This window comes from Terrapene carolina, unplaced genomic scaffold (assembly GCF_002925995.2).
Source record: "Terrapene carolina triunguis isolate 2854851 unplaced genomic scaffold, T_m_triunguis-2.0 Scaffold189, whole genome shotgun sequence".
NCBI classification, from domain to species: Eukaryota; Metazoa; Chordata; order Testudines; family Emydidae; genus Terrapene; species Terrapene triunguis.
This window is the reverse complement of record NW_020664540.1, coordinates 6,043,236-6,062,438: the sequence shown is the minus strand read 5'-3', so window position 1 is coordinate 6,062,438 and position 19,203 is coordinate 6,043,236. Positions and strand designations below refer to the sequence as shown.

Below are 19,203 nucleotides of genomic sequence, written 5' to 3'. Positions count from 1 at the left end.
AATAAAGAGATTGTACTACAGCAGTGGTTCTCAACTAGGGGTACACGTACTCCTGGAGGTACGCAGAGGTCTTCCAGGGGTTACATCAGCTCATTTAAATATTTCCCTAGTTTTACAACAGGCTACATTAAAAAGCACTAGCAAAATCAGTACAAACAAAGATGTCATACAGACAATGATTTTATACTGCTCTATATACTATACACTGAAATGTAAGTGCAATATTTATAGTCTAGTTGATTTATTTTATAATGATTGGTAAAAATGAGAAAGTAAGCAATTTTTCAGTAATAGTGTGCTGTGTCACTTTTGTATTTTTATGTCTGATTTTTGTAAGCAAATAGTTTTTAATTGAGGCAAAACTTGGGGGTATGCAAGACAAATCAGACTCCTGAAAGGGGTACAGTAGTCTGGAAAGGTTCAGAGCTACTGCACTACAGTACTTGAATGAGGTGAATTAAAAATACTATTTCTTGATCTTTTTTACAGTGCAAATATTTGTATTCAAAAGTTATAAGCTAAAGTGAGCGCTGTACACTTTTATTCTGAGTTGTAATTGAAATCAATATATTTGAATATGTAGAAAAACATCCAAAAATATTTATAATACATTTAAATTGGTATTCTGTTATTGTTTAACAGTGTGATTAAAACTGTGATTAATCTTGGCTATTTTTAATCTATTTAATTTGTTTTGCATTAATTACTTGAGTTAACTGCGATTAATTGACAGCCTAATATACACACATAATTAGACTTCATGTATATTAAATAGGCCCAACTTGCCTGATGGCCTTAATCAAGTAACTGGGTGTTTCATATATGAAATGAGCTCAATTCAGAATTGATATATGATCACTCGGCTAGCGGTGAATCTCTCCCAGTATGGACATCCTCCTGAAGCCCCCAGGAGCAGTGCAGTCAGGATCTTGAGCCATTGCTCCAACACTAAAGGACATGCAGATATATTAGTGTGTTTTGCATACAAGTAGCCAGGCAAGGGAGATGCTGCTTAAATATGTGCAGCGACAAGGTTTGCCATGTCGAGAGGGGCATCATCAGTGAAGTGAAGACCAGAGATTTAATTGTGTGTATGTAATCTGAGCTCCTACTTTGAACTGACATAGAAGCCGAGTATCTGAGCTTAGATCTTGCTCTTTTCTGATGGTGGGGTTTCTTCCCTGCATGCTCTGACTCTGGTGGAAATTTGACATGAGCACATATCAGTATTGTATGCTGCCAGACAAGGAGGTCAAGAGTGACTTCTCTTGTCTCATCACCGTCTCAGGACCTCTACCCTCAATTAGAGGAAGCAAATATCTGGTGACTCTTTTAGTGTGGAATTGTTGTTGGTTTCATTGCATACAGAGCAGTGGTTCACATCAGATCTAGCCTCTGTTAATTCGTGAGTCCAAAAACTCTCTTATATTTAAACTGTGCTTCGTAGCCAGTAACTCTACATAGCGTGTTCTGCACTATGGGAAGTTGCTGTTTTCTGATCAGTGATCAATAAGGCTGAAAGATCCTGGCAGTGCTATTGGGTATAAAGCTATGTCTGTACTTGCAAGTCATGTTAATACATTGTAGATGTTTCTTTTTCAGGAAAGAGACTGGGCAGTTTTCTCTGCTTTGGAATGTACCATATTAAAGGCTTTCAAAAGCCATAAATGACTGCTACTTAGAAAATTAGCCAAACTGTTTACCTATCTTTCACTTAAAAGGACATTTCCCATTAGCTCTGTCTGGCTGTATTCTTTTGCTATAGGAAGACTCTTGAGTCACGCTGTCCCTGTAATATAACTACAGTTGAACAAAAGAACAGTCATTCAAATTCAGATATATATTTCTGTCTGTCTGTAGTTCTGCTTTCCATTGTGATTTGTCTCTGTCCTTTCACCCGCTAGGTTGGGGATCGGGATGATTCAAATATCTACATTAGTATGAAGCTGAAGGCTGCTGCTGAGGTAATGCCTAGGTCATAACTTTAATTTTCTTCGTAAATACACCTCTACCCTGATATAACGCGGTCCTCGGGAGCCAAAAAATCTTACTGCGTTATAGGTGAAACTGCGTTATATCGGGTAGGGAAGGCTCCTTGTCCCCTGACCGCCCCCCGAGACCCTCTGCCCCTTATCTAACCCCTCAGCCCCGGCCCGGCACCCTTAACACGCCGCTCAGAGCAGCGTGTCGGAGTCGTCCCTAGAGGGGTGCGAGGTCCGGGACAAATCAGCCTCCCCTCTAGTCTCCTCACCGTCCACCCAGCGCTCCCGCCCACCCAGCCTCCGCTCACCTCCTCACCCCACCTACCTGCCTGCTGCTCGCCTCCCCACTAGTCTCCTCACGGTCTGTCGGGCGCACCTCCCTGCATCCACCCAACTACCGCTCTCCTGCTCGCCGTCTTCCCGCCTGCCTGCCTCCACAGCCCGCTCCTGCCTGCCACTCACCTCCCCATTCGCCTCCTCATCCTGCTTGCCCTCCCGCCTGCCTCCCACCCTTAACACGCCGCTCAGAGCAGCGTGTCGGAGCCAGACGCGCTGATCTGCCAGAGCGCGCAGCCCCACCCCCCAGAGCGCTGCTTTACCGCGTTATATCCAAATTCGTGTTATATCGGGGTAGAGGTGTATTATACACCCCACCCTACACATACCAGGTAATAAAAACATGCCTTTAAAGCCCTCCATATGGCTATACCTTTGCAAACCCCTAATGTAGACAAGCTGCACTGATATAAACTGGGGCTTGCACTGGTGTGGCTTACTCTGGCAATATCAATGTAGTTAGCTGGTGCAAATGTTTATAGTGTAGACAAGCTCTTAGTTTCCATGGGCCCACTGCACTGTTCTGTCCTCTGGCCTAGCGAACCCCTAGACTCCTGCTCTTTATACCTCATGAAGGCGTACTCCTGCAGTTGCTTTATTTCAACTCATTGCCCTGCAGCCACTCTATGGTACAAAAACACCGAGGAGTCCGGTGGCACTTTAAAGACAGATTTATTTGGGCATAAGCTTTCGTGGGTAAAAAAACCCACTTCTTCAGATGCCTAGAGTGAAAATTACAGATGCAGGCATAAATATACTGACCCGTGAAGAGAAGGGAGTTACCTTACAAGGGGTATGTCTACACTTACAGAGTTTACCAGTGTTGACAGGGCCAATTCTCTCAGGGTGGATGTGGTCCACTCCCAATAACTGATGAGGAGGTGTCAATACAAAGAGAGGGAAAATTGCTTTTGTAGTGAGCCAGCCACTCCCAGTCCCTATTTAAGCCCAAATTATGGTGTTAAATTTTCAAATGAATTGTAACTCTGCAGTTTCTCTTTGAAGTCTGTTTTTGAACTTTCTTGTTCAAGTATGGCTACTTTTAAATCTGTTATAGAATGTCCAGGGAGATTGAAGTGTTCTCCTACTGGCTTTTGTATGTTACCATTCCTCATAAGGTAACTCCCTTCTCTTCATGTGTCAGTATATTTGTGCCTGCATCTGTAATTTTCACTCCATGCATCTGAAGAAGTTGGTTTTTTATCCACGAAAGCTTATGCTCAAATAAATCTGTTAGTCTTTAAGATGCCACCGGACTCCTCGTTGTTTTTGTAGATACAGACTAACACGGCTACCAACTGATACTTATATGCTACAGTACACCCTGCCTTGTGGAAGGGGAAATTGGCTCCTGTTGTCCAAGATGATGGCTGATGTCTTGTTGCCTTTTGCTAGCATTCCAGAGCAGTGTCATTTTTGTCATTGCTAGTATAGCAGCTGCTATCAGGCTGAATTGCCATCCCATAACTAGAGATTCTCTTTGTTTTGTAACCTATGTAACAGTATGGGGCAATAAAAACAATGACAGAAAAGTTAATTAGGTGGGGTACTAATCTTGATCTTCTCTTTGGCTTATGTACTTCTGAGTAATAGGACTTTATTGCCTGTCCCTCGGTCAGACTAGAAAGCATGATGGATTCTATCACAAGCCTGGGCTGGAATGAGAGAACTGCCATGCTGTTTTTACATCTTGCCTCTTACGTCAGTTAGAAAACCAGATCACTTCTGAGTTCTCTCTTTTGCAGATTGGGATCAATGCCAATCACATTAAGCTGCCAAACACTGCAACAGAAGCTGAGGTAAGTGACTTGGTCAGTCTTGTTAAGAAGCCCTTAATTTTGGTTTGGTATTAAAAAGATAAAATGTGTGTATATTTCTTTGACCTATGTTTTTATATAAAGAAACACTTGCCTTTAAGGGGTGACTCATGCAAAAAGAATAGAGATCACCAAATGCTGCAAATTTTTAAAGAATTTAATCTAGATGTTTCTGAAAAGACAAATCCACAAGTAATTTATATTTTTATATGGGAGAACTAAACATTTTGTATTTGTGTGTTGTTCCCAAATTATATCCAGCCAGATAATGCAACATTCAAGTACTTGCACCAGACTTGTTTAAATTTATAATTCTTAATGTTTTTATCCTGTCCCCACCTTAAATATATAGGTGCTGAGGTGCATCACTGTTTTGAATGAAGACCCTGCAGTTCATGGATTTATAGTACAATTGCCTCTAGATACAGATAAATCCATCAGTACAGAGAAAGTGACCAATGCTGTTACACCTGAAAAGGATGTAGATGGGTAAGCAGATTTTGCAGTTGGAGGGTAATTGTTTTAGCATACAACTTGCTCTCTTTCTTTTAAACCTATCCGCTTAAGGTAATGATTCTAAATTTAACAAATAACTTTAAAATATATAAATATTGGTGTTATGGAAACTGATCATTTCCCAGTTAGTGTAACTTTAAGATCCTATTCCTGGCACATACATACCATTGTCCCCTCCCTTCATATACTTTAGGTTAACTAGCATCAATGCTGGGAAACTGTCCAGAGGTGACCTTGGAGACTGCTTCATCCCCTGTACACCCAAAGGATGCATGGAGCTTATCAGACAGACAGGTAAGTAATTAAAGTATATTTGGGGGACTGATGGTTCTCCTTAGTCCTGTCCTCATTATTGATGAGTACATTGTGTGTCAGTCCCTTGATGAGCTGAAAAATTATGCTTAGTGTACAGTATATTATAGCCTTTTCTAAAAGCACTAGTTTTCCTCTGTCCCTCCACCCCACTAGGAAAGGCGATTTCTTAAAGCTCTCCACCTTCCACTTCTTGACCTTCAAAGCCCCATCGCGTAGAAAGCTGTGTTTTCTAGCCCAGGATGACTAATTGTGACTTTCCTAAGAGCACGTCTGGATCTATGCTGACTAATGGCTCTAGAATAAAATTGAATTAATTGGCAGCTGGGATGCACCCAGGTTGTTTGGACTGCTAACCTAAAACTGAATCTTATTATGTTTCAGGCATCCAAATTGCAGGTAAAAAAGCAGTGGTGATTGGACGCAGTAAGATAGTCGGTGCTCCAATGCATGACCTTCTACTCTGGAGCCATGCAACTGTAACCACTTGCCACACAAAAACTGCAGCATTGGCTGAGGAGGTAAGGACAGGGTGTTTATTTAGACCCTGTACAATATATACACATGCCTGTCTCTTTCCACAAATGAGTTTGCAAAAGCCTGTACTTTAGAAGCCTCTATTAAGATTAACTCCCAAAAAAGCTTTTCACAGAGGTCTTTAAAATTGCTCATGAGACTGGTCCCATTTTCCTGCTCAACAGCAAGAGTAAATCACAGCAATGGTGTGGTGGCTGTATTGCCACCTACTTGGATTTTTCCAGACAATTGACACGCTTCAGCGATGAAGCAAAAGAGTGGATGTGTATGAATGTAACACAGATCAGAAAAGCTGCAGTGCTCTATGATACTGTAAAACAGAACTCGGGTATTCCTATGGTGTTTAAAGTGGGGATAACAAAACTGACCCAACCTCACAAGGTTGTTGTTAGGCTTATTAATGGTTTAAGTGCAAAGTATTAATAAAATCTCAAATATAAATCTTCTCCCTTTTAATATAAAGAAAAATCAAAAAGATAACTACTTCCTATGAAAAACTAGATGGGGTAAAGTAAGTATTGAAATGACCCTCATAATAGATTTCTGTTCGCATCTTTAACTATAGAGCTTTGAGCAGGTCTGCCAGACGTATCAATATGGTCTAAGTGAGTGGTAATGCCAAATTGCAGTGCGTTTTGTGTTACGACCTCCTGAATGTTAAAAGAATGAATCCATAATAATGATTTGAGCCAGAAGACTGGGTTGCTAACACTGGTTGGTTTAGAGGCATGTGCAGGAGGTATGGCCGATGGCTTTCTGAGATGTTCTGGCTGTTTCTCCACCCAACCTACTCTGAAAAGAACAGCTCTGCTGTAGGAAACAGTATGGGTTAACTTGAGGAGAAGAAAATGAATATACAATAGTGTTAAGCATGGGCTGGTACATACAGTCCTTGCCTAGGAGTTGGGACACATGGATTCTACTCCCACCTCTGCCACTGACCTGCTATGTGACCTTGAGCATGTCGCTTAGCTTCTCTGTTCTGCCCCCTTTGTCTGTTTAGGTTGTAAGCTCTTCAGGGCAGGGACTCTCTCTCACTATATGTCTGTACAGTGTATGTGCCAGGCCCAATGGAGTCCCCCTCCTGGTTGGAGCTTCTGTGTGCTATTGTAATACCAACAGTAATAATAGATAGAACTCTGACCTGCATTAACAAAGATTAATGGTTATAAAGATCAAATAGAGTCAGCATGAGGTGGAAAGGTGATCTTCAGGTGCTCCTAATTTAACTCCCTGCCTCTGAATTCACAGTCACAAGGTCTTCAAAGTAGCCATAGAAATATTTCCTTCCCACCCATCCCTGGGCTTCAGGGAGGATTTTTGTTTTGTGTTGGGGACACTGTTGCTTTTTTGAAAATGCAAATGACTAAAAGTAAACCAAAAATGACCTGCTTTGTATCTGCTGTAGTGACGCAGAGTTATTTTGATAGGTTAGTAAAGCTGATATCCTGGTGGTTGCGGCTGGTAAACCTGAAATGGTAAAAGGGGAATGGATTAAACCCGGTGCTGTAGTAATAGACTGTGGAATCAACTATATACCAGGTAAGCATGTGTGGGTGGGTGGGGGGTATTACACCGTTGCTGCATCTTGATGGAGACCTCTACTTAAACTTGAAGGACTATTGTCTTGAATCATAATATAATTTGCAAACCACTGGAGGGTCTGGCGGAAAATCATCTGGCTATGGATTTTTGTCTAGGGTTTAATTTAACTACTTTTTGTCACTTGTAAAGAAGAAACAGATGGTCTGGCTCATTCTGGTCCCCCCCCTCCCTCATTTTAAATCCAAGTTACAGGTATTACATGATATAGGAAATTAGTCACAGTCAAGCTGTCATCATACCTACGCCCCCAGGGCTTTTAAGAAGGTAGCTTTATAATTGATCAGTCGTTTTGTTGCAATGTAATTATCTAATGGAAGGTAAAGACATTTCTCGCCTACAGCTCAGCTGCCTTGCCTCTTGCAGATGACATCTGAGTTGTTGTAGTTAAAAACATTAAGTCCTCTGCTTCACATAAAACTGCCCTTGCTGTTTATTGTTATTTGATATATCTGTGCCGGGCCACCCAAACTTTGGCAATCTGTCAGGAACCAAAGAGCCATGCTTGATTTTCATAAAACAAAGCAGATTGCAGCCTCCCCTGTTAGTATGTTGCAAATAAAAATACTATTGTGTTCCCGGTATACCATTGTCTTGCCATGGTTCAAGAGCTTGCGTGGACTGGACTGCATGTCTGAGAAGTTGGTCCTGATTTCCTTGATGATCACTTTTGTCTTTCTGACTTTAGAAATGTTTGGACCTAGCGCAGAATCACCTGTGGCAGTTCTATAGGCTGGCGCATTTGGGGAGATATGAGGCTTAGCAGAAAGCACTTTAAAATGTATCCTGTGGAAATATTCCGTATTGAACACTAGTGTTCAGTCTTGGAAGCTACAGAGTTTTGCAAAGCTTCCACCTGCTTCTCCCCTCCTCATCACAAGCTTTAAAAGAACCCCCGGGAAATGCTGTGGAACCTTTGGGAAACCAGGGTGAGGATCGTGATGCTAGAGGGGAAACAGTGGCTGCTTTGTCAGCTTCTCCAAGAAAAGCTCTTCCCAGAGTATGCTGCTGCTGGCCCATTGTCTGAGATTAACAGAATTCCTGTGCTCTGAATGCTAGGTAGAAAGTAGCACAAACTGGCCTCCAGTGGATGTAAGTGTTCCCAGCTAGATACACCTCTACCCCAATATAACGCTGTCCTCAGGAGCCAAAAAATCTTACCGCGTTATAGGTGAAACCGCGTTATATCGAACTTGCTTTGATCCACCGGCGTGCGCAGCCCCGCCCCCCCCGGAGCGCTGCTTTACCGCATTATATCCGAATTGGTGTTATATCGGGTCGCGTTATATCGGGGTAGAGGTGTACCTGCAGAGACTGTGAATTGCAGCTCTGGGATTGAGAGAAAGCTGTTTGGCCTCAGCACTGTGTATTGTATTATAACTGGTCTCCCTAGGTGGGGAGGGCTGAGATGCAGCAAATTGTGGCCCAAAGGATGGAGATGGGGGAGTGGCATCTCATCTGCATTGTTCCAGCCCTACAGAAATCCTCTGTGCTGTGGAGAGGGGACAGAAGAGCAGTATTGGGGGTGGGCCACAGAATCAGCATAGTCTTTGCCCTCTTTCAAAAAAATCCCACAGGGCACTCTTGCTTACACTGCTTCCTTTCCACAGTTTGGAACCCTCCTTTAAGGGGTAGTTCTAGGTCCTGGGGAGCCTCTATTTGTGTGGGATGGGAGAGCTGGAAGATGGGGTGTATCAGAGATCCCCTGTATTGGGTGTCCTTGAACCTCAGTAGACTATTTGGAATCCATGAGTTTAGGAATTGGACAAGCAGATTGCTGCAGCCAAGGAGAAGACCAATCAACACCCTGTCCTGGCCTGCTAGCAAGAACTTCAAGAAAACATTGAGTAGATGCTTGCATGTCCCTGTGCAGAGCTAACCCACTGGGGAATCAGTCTGGCCCTGTGAAATTTTACAGCAATAGCATCCAACAGCGAATATCTTTACAACTGACTTTCAGAAGAAGAGCTCTGTGTAGCTCGAAGGCTTGTCTCTTTCACCAACAGAAGTTGGTCCAGTAAAAGATATCGCCTCGGCCACCTTGTCCTTCCAGGTGTTGAGTCTTTTATCCTGATGTGAGCAGTTCTTTTTCAGGTGTGCAGATTTGACTGTGTACTCTGGGAAGGGGCCTTGTAGTCTCATATCTATAAAATGCCACCATTTAGTTTCTTTGACCTCTAGCTATTGAACTTTTTTGTCTTCTGATATTTTAGCAGTGAAGAAAATCTGTTGTATGTTTAGGAAGATGCAGCGTGTGTGTGTGGAAAGTATAGTGGAGAGGTGGGTTAGAGGATGACTGGGGGAGAACAGACAATAAAAGATCCTCCAACTGACCACTTCTTGAAGCACAAGAGGGAAAATATTTTAAAGCTCATCAAATAGTCACCATTTCCTCTTCATTTATATTATCTTGCAGACTTAGCTTCACAATAGAGAATAAAATGTGCTTCTCTGGCTTGCCTGTGTATCAGACCCAGATTAGGATGTTTTGTTTTGAGTGCATTATTTATCAATTGTTTGATTTTGTTCTCAGGGACTGAGGCTTTGTTGCTAGTATGATTTGTAGTCATCCTTGGCATCCTTAGAAGAAAATGTAATTACATTATTTGCCTTTTGCATTCCTAATCAAGTTGCGCTTCAGGATGGGAGGCTGAATTATTCTGCAGCTCAGGCAGCAAGTTTGCAGATTACTAACAGTTGCTGTAGAAACAGGATTTAACAGCCATGACGTGGTTCAGGCTTTGAACACAAAAAGGAAACTTGTCACTTAACACACAAATGTAGCAAAACTTCAAAACTGCTAGTCGTCAGTAACAGTGGTTGTAGAATTAGTGTTGACTTTAGTTGCTTTTGTTTTGACTTCCCTTTCCATTTTTCAGTCTCCTGTTGTTTTATATATTTGTTCATAGTATTTATGTTAAAGCTTTTGATTATATTCTGTCCAACATTCATGTTGTACAGCCACATTGAAGTGCATGGAGCTGCACAAGAGCAACCGAGGGTGAAATGTGGCCCTCTGGTTATAATACTGCTTAATTGAGATTTCTTTCTGGTTTATTAAAAAATTAAACATTTCTGATTTCTTGCTTTGAGATAAACTGGGAAGTGTAAACTTCTTTCAGATCAGATGTTTACATCCCTCTTCATGTAATGTCCTCTGCGTTCTATATCACTGAAGTAAACATCCACCACTCTTGCAGAGAAAGTGAAAGCCACCATTTTGGTGTGCTACACCTAAAATTGAGTTCCTCTGCTGAGTAGGTGAATGAGTTCTGTCTCCAGACAGGTAAACCTCCCTGCCAACCTCACTTAATGCACAGTGAATTAAAAAAATCCCAAAACATATTGGCTTCTGGACCATTTATTTATGGGGAATGGTGGGGGGTGGTGATTAACCTTTGCCAAATAGAGAAGAGAGACTTATTAGAGAAATAGAAATTTAAGATGTTTAAATGGAGGAGGGGGATTAAGTTGTATTTCAAGTTTAATTTGACTGGACACTAATCTAGTGATACTGCAGTATTGCTGGCCAACCATTTGAACAAAGCAAGAAACTGGGCGGGGGGGGGGGAATGGAAAACTCTGTCCTCTAAGGAGTGGTGAATTTCTTCAGTGTAAGTCAACCAGTGTATGGCATGATACTTGTTCATAATGGTTGAAGTGTAACTTGTGTTATAAAGTGGTGTATTAGTATTCAGTTTCAGCTCCTGTGTCGTTATTTATAGCGTGCTGGCAAGATTAAATGTTCTACCTAATTCCATCTCGTATTTTCAAGTCATGTGCCACACTTCATAGTATGTAATCACTTAAGTGCAGAACAGATCAGAGCCTCGGCTTGCTCTGAAATGCAGGAAATCTAATTTAACCTAAATATGAAGAGCAAAGGGAAATGTAGCTTCTTATTGCTGGAAAACATGTTCCTCCCCCACCCCTCACTGCTTCCAGTCTGACTGAAAGCTGTATTTCCAATTCAGGACAATTTCCAACAGCAGTATGGGGGGCTAAATGAGTTGGTGGGTTTAGTTCCACACCTCAGCTGCTCCTCCTGCTCCCACAAAGCCAGGACTTTGTGAACACATGGTCCCTCCCCTTCCCTTCCCAGAAGCACCATGTGATCTGGAGCCTTCTATGAAATTTCCCAGGTTACGTGTCCCTTTAAGGAAACCCCAGCACCCTCAAGGAAGTAGAGACTGCCTGTGTTCTACCTGGTCTCTGGGTAGATAGTGCTATTGATCCAGTCTGAGTTCACAAGCCCTAAAATTACCCTTTGGGAAACAAAGAAATCTAGCATTTTCCAGCTTGATCATTTTATCTCTTTGCTGCTTGCCGTGTGGCTGAACTTTTATTTCGATGTGTGCGAGCCCTCGTCCCAGTGGGAGTTCAGTCTCTTTTGTTTCAGTGAAATGCCCTGTGCATAACTTTATCTCCCCCTCCCAGACAGTACAAAGCCGAGTGGGAAAACGGTAGTAGGAGATGTGGCTTACAGTGCAGCAAAGGAAAGAGCTTCATACATCACCCCCGTCCCTGGCGGTGTGGGACCTATGACCGTGGCCATGCTAATGCAGGTATGTGAACCGCAGACAGAATGTGTCCTACCTGTCCTTTTTGTGCATTTGTATGACTAGCCAACTAACACACAGTAAATAACGGTGGGCATTTCTGGGGGTGGGTGAGTGCCTGGGAGAAGTTAGGCTGTGTGCCACTGGTCAAACATCCCACAGAAATGCCCTACACGGCTTTGTGTGTATGCTACTTGTGTGTGTTTGAGGTTTTGTTCGCTGTCTCTTTGCTTATGACTTCACTGACACGCATCATGTTACCTAATGGGGTTTGTCTCAAGAGTTGAGTGATTTCCCATGTCACTAGCCTGGTGCCTTGCATGCCCTCTTCCTGACGCTGTGAAAAGCAATCCAGGTTTGCAGTGGGCTTAATTCGCTAGAATCCTGGCAGAGGAAAGTCATTGTCCCCACCCCATCCCCTCCCCCCGCCTCCAGAGAAGAGTTTCAACAGTGCAGGGGGACTGCAGCTCTAGCTTGTTGGGAGATGGCTCATGACTCCCAGGAACAGGGCCGGATTTAGAGACAGGTCACTCCCTGGGGCGCCAGACTTGGGGGCACGCCGGGCTTGGGAAGCTGTTTTTGTTAGAAGCAAAAGGGAAAATAGAATGTTTGAAGTAAAATGTTTCAGGTATTCTGTATGTGGATTCCCTTTTCACTAACCTAGAATGTTCTGGACCTTTGTAGAATCTCATGGAACCTTCCAGACTTTCTGAGAACTACGCTTTCCTTGAACCTCCTAGAATGTTGTCAGCCAGGCCCTCATGGGTATATAAGGGGCGGGGAGTCACCAGTCAGTCAGTGGGATATCAGAATGAAGTGAGAGCCCCAGCTGCAATATTGTGAACCTTGTTTTATTGTGTAATTGTGAAAGGGTACTTGTGTTTTAAAACTCGAAGAGTGTAGGCAGCGACTAATAAAGGACATATTTAATGGGAAGCTGTGCTTCAGTTCACGAGGGTAAAGGCAAGAAAAGCGACCTTTTGAACTAAAGGACTAGGGTTAACGTTCTAAGGCTGTCACCTATTGTAACATTATTTAATATTGGTCTACCCGATCGTAGTGCCCAGTTCGATTTCTTCATGTTAGTACATTTCAGTTATTCTTAAAATTAAAAAGTTTCTATAAGCTTAAAGGAAATGAATAATTTTATTTGCTTATATATGGCATGACTAAATACAGATTTACAGATCCTAGTGTGCAGATTTATCATATGACGGATAAATCACGCGTGCAAATCATGCATGAAAGTCGTGAAATGGGCTACAAATGCAATAAAAAATTTTAACAAATGGAGGGTGGGGTGCTGAAGTTGCTCCTTGCCTGGGGTGCCATTTGGCCTAGGGCCGGCCCTGCCAGGAACCCAGAGTGCCTGGAAAGTGGGCTGAACAGGCTTCGCTGGTGGGGCTCTTAGGGAGCACTAGCTGTAATTTTAAAACAAGCCATGAGGTGGCACAAGAAAGATAGCAGTAGCACAGCACCTGCCTTCAGAGGCTGCTCAAGACAATCAGCCATCCTAGGCAAAACTTCAGGGGGCTGCCTCCTCCTACCGCCTAGAACAGAGATTCTCAGCTGCAGGGGGGGGAAACGAGGGGGTAGAACTTTCTAGCGGGTGCAACAAGCCTTCTGGTGGCTTGGTGGTTATGATGGTGGGGGGCAAGTGCCAGATCTCAATGACACTTAAATATGGCCTGGCCGCCCCTCTGCCAAGAGAGGGGTGTGTGGCTGGGTCAAATTTGAGTGAGTGACATTGCAACCGGGCGTACAGGGTCACAGCGCTGCTCAGGTTTGGCCCCGCCACCCTAGGCAGCTGCCTGGTTTGCCTACAGCTACAGCGGCCCCTGGCTGCCTTTGGGGGAGGGGGGAGGCAATGGGGGTGGGTGGGGAGGAAATAAGCCCAGTGTAAGCATTTTAAAAAGTCTCATTGAGAAATTTAAATAAATGGCTTTAATCAGAGCATTGGTCGCTGTCTGAGATAGAAGGGAGGGGGCTGGGCAGTCCTTTCTGAACCTGTGTTTATTAACCAACGTGTTGCAACATTTGTGACTAAGCTGAGCCTTTTTATGCACGTTCAGAGCACAGTCGAGAGCGCGCAACGTTTTCTAGAGCAATTCCAACCTGGGAAATGGATCATCCAGTACAACCAGCTCAGCTTATGGACTCCTGTGCCGAGGTAACACTTCAAATAAACTACTGCTGGCGATCTAGTAACGTCGTGTTTCTGTTCTTTGTTTTCTCTGGGGCTGTGTATGGGAATTCCCATGGCAGGTTTGTACGCAGGCTTGCTCTGCGTTTTGCAGAGGAAAGCATTCCAGTCCAGTCCTGCAGAGTGACATGTGCGACCAGGCTCCTTTGCCTGTCTGAGCCCCCTCGGTGGCATGAGGGCTCCAGACAGGCACACATCATGCTCCAGGACAGAGGCCTCGTTGTGTACAACGATGCAATTTATGGTATTGGCCAATATGCAGGGGGCAACATGGTAGTTTTTAAAATATGGATAATTGTATGATAATGGCAGGCAATGATGCTGCCCCAGAGCAGTACTACTAGCACCTCCATAGCCATTTACATATGGAGACCCCAGTTCAGCAAAGTATTATGTATGGTCATAGGTCACATTGACGGACTTCAGTGGGACTTAAGCATGTGCTTAAATATTTTCTTGAATCAGGGCCTCAAGCTCTGTACGAACGCTAATCTTCTCAGCCCTCTTGCAAGCCAGAGACTGCTAGGGCCAGTTAGATGCATAATGGCTGAAGCAGCAAGTAACAAGATGCCTTCCTTTGCCTTGGGAGAGCTGAAGTCTGAGATAACAAAAGCACCTTGAGATAAGAGTTGTTGAATTAGATCTCCTGTTAATAACAAACACTTGCAAGTGTTTGAAATGTCACAGGAAAGACTAGAAAATTCCCATGTAACAGGCATCAGTAGCAAAGCTGACTTGGGAGATGCCCTTACCCATACTACAATGGGCTGAGAGGACCTCCTTGGGCAGATTGACTTCTTTAGCTGTAAAGCTTAGAGATTTCAGTTTTTAAATCCTGCATTGGGTGCTTGTGGGCTATACTTGTCGGGAAGCAGGCAGTTTCATGCTTCAGCAAATTAGATTCACCTCCTTTTTTCTTTAAGCGACATTGAGGTATCTCGATCTTGCATACCCAAGCACATTGGTCATCTCGCTAGAGAAGTTGGCTTGCTCTCCGAAGAGGTGGAGCTCTACGGTCAGACCAAAGCCAAAGTTCTGCTGTCAACTCTCAAACGCCTGAAGGACCAGCCAGATGGCAAATATGTCGTCGTAACAGGGTAGGTTGTTCCTTCCTTAAAGGTGATATTGGGAAACGTGGTGTAGAATTTCTGGGGGAGGGTTTTGGAGCCTTGCTGCTTTGCCCTACAGTTTTAAGAATGTTGGAGGCAACTTGGAGCAAGTCATAGGAATTGGATCAGACCCAGAGTCCATCTAGTTCAGTATCCTGTCTGACAGTGACTGGCACTAGAAGCTTCAAAGGATGTGTAAAACCGCTGTAGTAGGATTAAACTGGCTCCACACTTGGGGCTTGTCTGCACCGTGCATTTGCCCACACCAGAGGGGTGTAAATTTTAGTGTGTGACATGCTAGTATGAATTAACTGGCCTGTGTGCACCTTGCTGGTGAGCACTAGAAGTTCCCTAGTGCATGTTATCATAGTACTGTTTGAAATGGGACTGTCAATACACACTAAGGTACTTCTAGTGTTCACCAGCAGGGTGCACACAGGCCAGTTAGTGCATGACACACTCGTGTGAATGAAAATTTACACCCCTCTAGTCTGCACCAGTGTAGACAAGCTCTAGGACTCCTCCTGAACTCTGACTACAAGAAGCTGTCTTGAGCTCTGAAACATGAGATCTTATATCCCTTCCAAAATATGCGTTAGTGTTAACTCTGGATAGTCTTTGTTATCCATTAAACATCCAATCCCATTTTGAATCTTGCTAAGTTCTTGGCCTCAAGTATTCTATTGCATGTGCGGTGTTGTGTATTGCAGCATAACACCCACGCCCCTGGGAGAAGGGAAAAGCACCACTACCATAGGCCTGGCTCAAGCCTTAGGAGCACATCTCAACCTGAATGTGTTTGCCTGCGTCCGACAGCCTTCTCAGGGACCAACCTTTGGCATAAAAGGTATGACTTGGCAGCGTCCTATTGATCGTCGTTCATGCTGGATAGAAGAGTAGCAGGGAAGGCACATTCAGCCGATGGGTGTTCTAGAAATTTCAACTCTTAGGAGAGAGTGTTTTCTGTTTCTGTATAGAGGTGCGTAATCCCCACTGAGGTCATTTAGGGTTACACAGACATGTGGGCGGAGAATCTAATTTCTTTAGAAAGAAAGAAAGTTTGGGATATACTCATGCTAAATGCTGTGCTGGATTTCAATCATACTTGTTCAATAATAAAGACATTTTAAAAATGGCTAAGCAAATGTGCTCAAAGCTAAGGAGGCATTAGTCAGCATGGTTTGATTACTTCCTTCTATGCCTTTTTATAGGTGGAGCTGCAGGTGGTGGATATTCGCAGGTTATCCCCATGGAGGAGGTAATTTTGACACAAGACCTTATTGACTGTGTAATGTTCAACCCTGGTGAGAGCTGCTGTACTCAGTTAACTTCTTGGAAATCTTCTTGTTTGTAGTGAGATCGAAGTCTGAGAACGGGTATTGACTTCCTTTCAGCAAAGCTACTTTAAGGACAGAGGGAGTTAATCTTTCATTGTTTTAAATGGAAGGCTGCGTGGGTCAGTGGATAGGGTATAGGACTAGGAATAAGGAGAACTCCATTGCCTTGCCATTTCTACCACCGACTCACTGCATGACCATAAGCAAATCATTTTAATTCTATATGCTTCAATTTCCCACCTGTAGCGTGGGGGTAACAATGGCCCTCCGTTGCAAAGCACTTTTAGATCTAAGGGGGAAGAGCGTAGAGTAGCACTGTCAATGACTGTTTACACTCTCAGGAACACACTATTTCTGTAGAAAGAACAGGAGTACTTGTGGCACCTTAGAGACTAACAAATTTATTAGAGCATAAGCTTTCGTGGGCTACAACCCTCTAATAAATTTGTTAGTCTCTAAGGTGCCACAAGTACTCCTGTTCTTTCTGTGGATACAGACTAACACGGCTGCTACTCTGAAACCTGTCACTATTTCTGTGTGCTACTTCTACATAATGATGTCTGATTATTAATATACAATGGGTAAGGGAAACTTGGAAAGCAGTAAGGCCAAGACGTAGCAGTGCTAGTGGCCAGCAAATTAGACAGGAATATGCAATGTGATACGGCAGCAGCAAAGGCAATATGATGGATTTGTTTATTGGCAGGGGGCGGGGAGAGGCTGCGTCCATACACATAGCATCGCAGAGCATGGAGTTAGAAGGCAATGTCTCTTGGGTTACTGCACCTAGAATATGATATTTGCTCTATGAGCTAGTATAGTGACACACTGGAGGGCATTCAAGGGAGATCAGCAGAAATGATAAGGGGACTATAGGGAAAGATTCATGTGTCCAGTCTACAAAAGGTGTAAATGTGAAGGCGGGCAAAGATTTAATTAGCATGGTGCTGAGGGGTATATTAGTGAATTCAACGAAGGAAAAATAATCTCCCAATGGAAGCCGCGGAAGCCCAGTCACTTGGGACACTTAACTAGACTGGCCAAAATGCTTGCCCATATACAATAATAAGGAACAATCCTGCTGTGGCTTGAAAACAGACTAGATAGGTAAGATCTGTCTCTGACCTCTGTGGTATTAAGACCAATTCCAATCGTGTGGGTTTTTTTTTTTTTTTTTTTATAAATCAAAACATGATCTTTTTTAAAAAAAATTTGCAAGTCTGTGGAGCTATTTATCACAGTACAGGCTCAGAGATATTGGTGAATACCTTTTGCACGCAATCTCCAGCCCAGGAAGAATTTAGCTGGTAGAGAACATTAAAACGAGAGGTGCAAAATAAGGCAATAAGCAATGGCACGTATTTGTGTATTAGAATAAGATTGGCTCTGGTGATTAGTACGTCAGTTACTCTGGTTTTCAGCCGTCTGTCCGTTTTAAGGCCTTAGTAATTGAGGTTTCTGGAGTCTATGGGATTAAGATTTTATGGCTCTTGCTGTCATCTCTTCTGACTTTTCTAACACCATCTCCCTTCTTCATTTCACTCCTGCTATGCATAATTTCCCTAACTGCATCCCCTTCTCCCCCGCCTCCATTTTTATATGCCAAGCCCAGAAGAAGCAGATGTAAATCCTAACCTCTAATCCCACTATGCTGCACAAATCAGATCATGTGTCTGAAATGAAGGTATCAGCATAGCCATGTTTTTCCATCGTCTGTGTGAACCTTCTCTTGATGATCCTGGCAGAGCTGGGGGAACTGACTTTTGCATGAGAAACTCATTTTGAACACTTCGTTCAGGAAGTTTGTAAAATGACATAAATGTGGGGGCGGCATGTTTCTGTTGTAGATGAATTCCATCTTCTGTTCCACACATTGCACAGAGCAATTTCCCCCCGCCGCTCCCCCGGTAACATTGCTATTAATATTTCTCTTTCCATCTGGCTATAACAAACTACCAAAAAAAAAGTAAAAGAAGGGTGAAATAACTGATGTCCGTTTTTTCCTATAGTTTAACCTCCACCTGACTGGTGACATCCACGCCATCACGGCAGCCAATAACCTAGTAGCTGCAGCTATCGATGCTCGTATGTTCCACGAGCAAACTCAGTCTGATCAGGTAAGAGATGACGCGGTTGAGTCCATTCTGTGTTGTGTTGAGCACAGTCTATTTTGCCAAGATTTTTTGGACACCCTGCAGCTGCTAATTGTATCTCATTCTTCAAGGCTCTTTATACCCGCTTGGTGCCTTTGATCAATGGCGTTAGGAAGTTCTCTGATATTCAGATCCGAAGACTGCAGGTGAGTTGATCAAGCCTGTTAGGTTTCTAGTGCTGTTCTGTATGCATCGTCTTTACCCTGTGAAAAGATAAATTACAAAAACCTTACATTGGTCTGTTGGTATTTATTTATGCAGCATGCAAAAATGCATTACCCCACAATCCAGCTCAAGGACAGGGCTGTGACACGTCTTTAAGAGGTTTCAGTCTAACTTTATACACTATTAAGCGAATGAGTAAACTACACAGAAGTTAGGAAGAAACAAGAGCCCCTTATAAATAATCTACTGTTATTTCAGTGTCCTTCATGCAGCATAAGTCAGAAATAAATAGTCCTTGCCCCAAGGACTTCCTTCAAATACACAGTCATGACTGAAGATGAACATTTCCTGCTGTGGTATTTATTGTGGCACTGAACACAAAAACACAGCCTTCTGAACGTGAGCGACTGGAAATTGTATTTTAATACAAACTGAGCAAAAAAGGAGAGACGTGCTTTATTTTCACATTCTGTGTGTCAGTTTTTTCATGGAAAAATACTCCATTGAATTGCACTCATCTAGGCACACAGCTGTTCAACGATCATTTAAATGACTAGAATTTGAAATGCAAATGG

General features: G+C 43.3%; 1 protein-coding gene across 1 annotated transcript in view; it reads left to right on the top strand.

The window, feature by feature from the left end:
• The window catches only part of MTHFD1 (methylenetetrahydrofolate dehydrogenase, cyclohydrolase and formyltetrahydrofolate synthetase 1), a 72,638-nt gene that overhangs the window by 20,658 nt on the left and 32,777 nt on the right, over window positions 1-19,203 (top strand). The window contains exons 3-15 of the mRNA XM_026654220.2: window positions 1,905-1,964; window positions 4,064-4,117; window positions 4,488-4,624; window positions 4,845-4,945; window positions 5,348-5,484; window positions 6,931-7,042; window positions 11,540-11,667; window positions 13,734-13,831; window positions 14,788-14,961; window positions 15,684-15,820; window positions 16,185-16,231; window positions 18,320-18,427; window positions 18,535-18,609. Coding sequence (XP_026510005.1) covers window positions 1,905-1,964; window positions 4,064-4,117; window positions 4,488-4,624; window positions 4,845-4,945; window positions 5,348-5,484; window positions 6,931-7,042; window positions 11,540-11,667; window positions 13,734-13,831; window positions 14,788-14,961; window positions 15,684-15,820; window positions 16,185-16,231; window positions 18,320-18,427; window positions 18,535-18,609 — 1,368 coding nt within the window. The remainder of the gene's footprint in view (window positions 1-1,904; window positions 1,965-4,063; window positions 4,118-4,487; window positions 4,625-4,844; window positions 4,946-5,347; window positions 5,485-6,930; window positions 7,043-11,539; window positions 11,668-13,733; window positions 13,832-14,787; window positions 14,962-15,683; window positions 15,821-16,184; window positions 16,232-18,319; window positions 18,428-18,534; window positions 18,610-19,203) is intronic.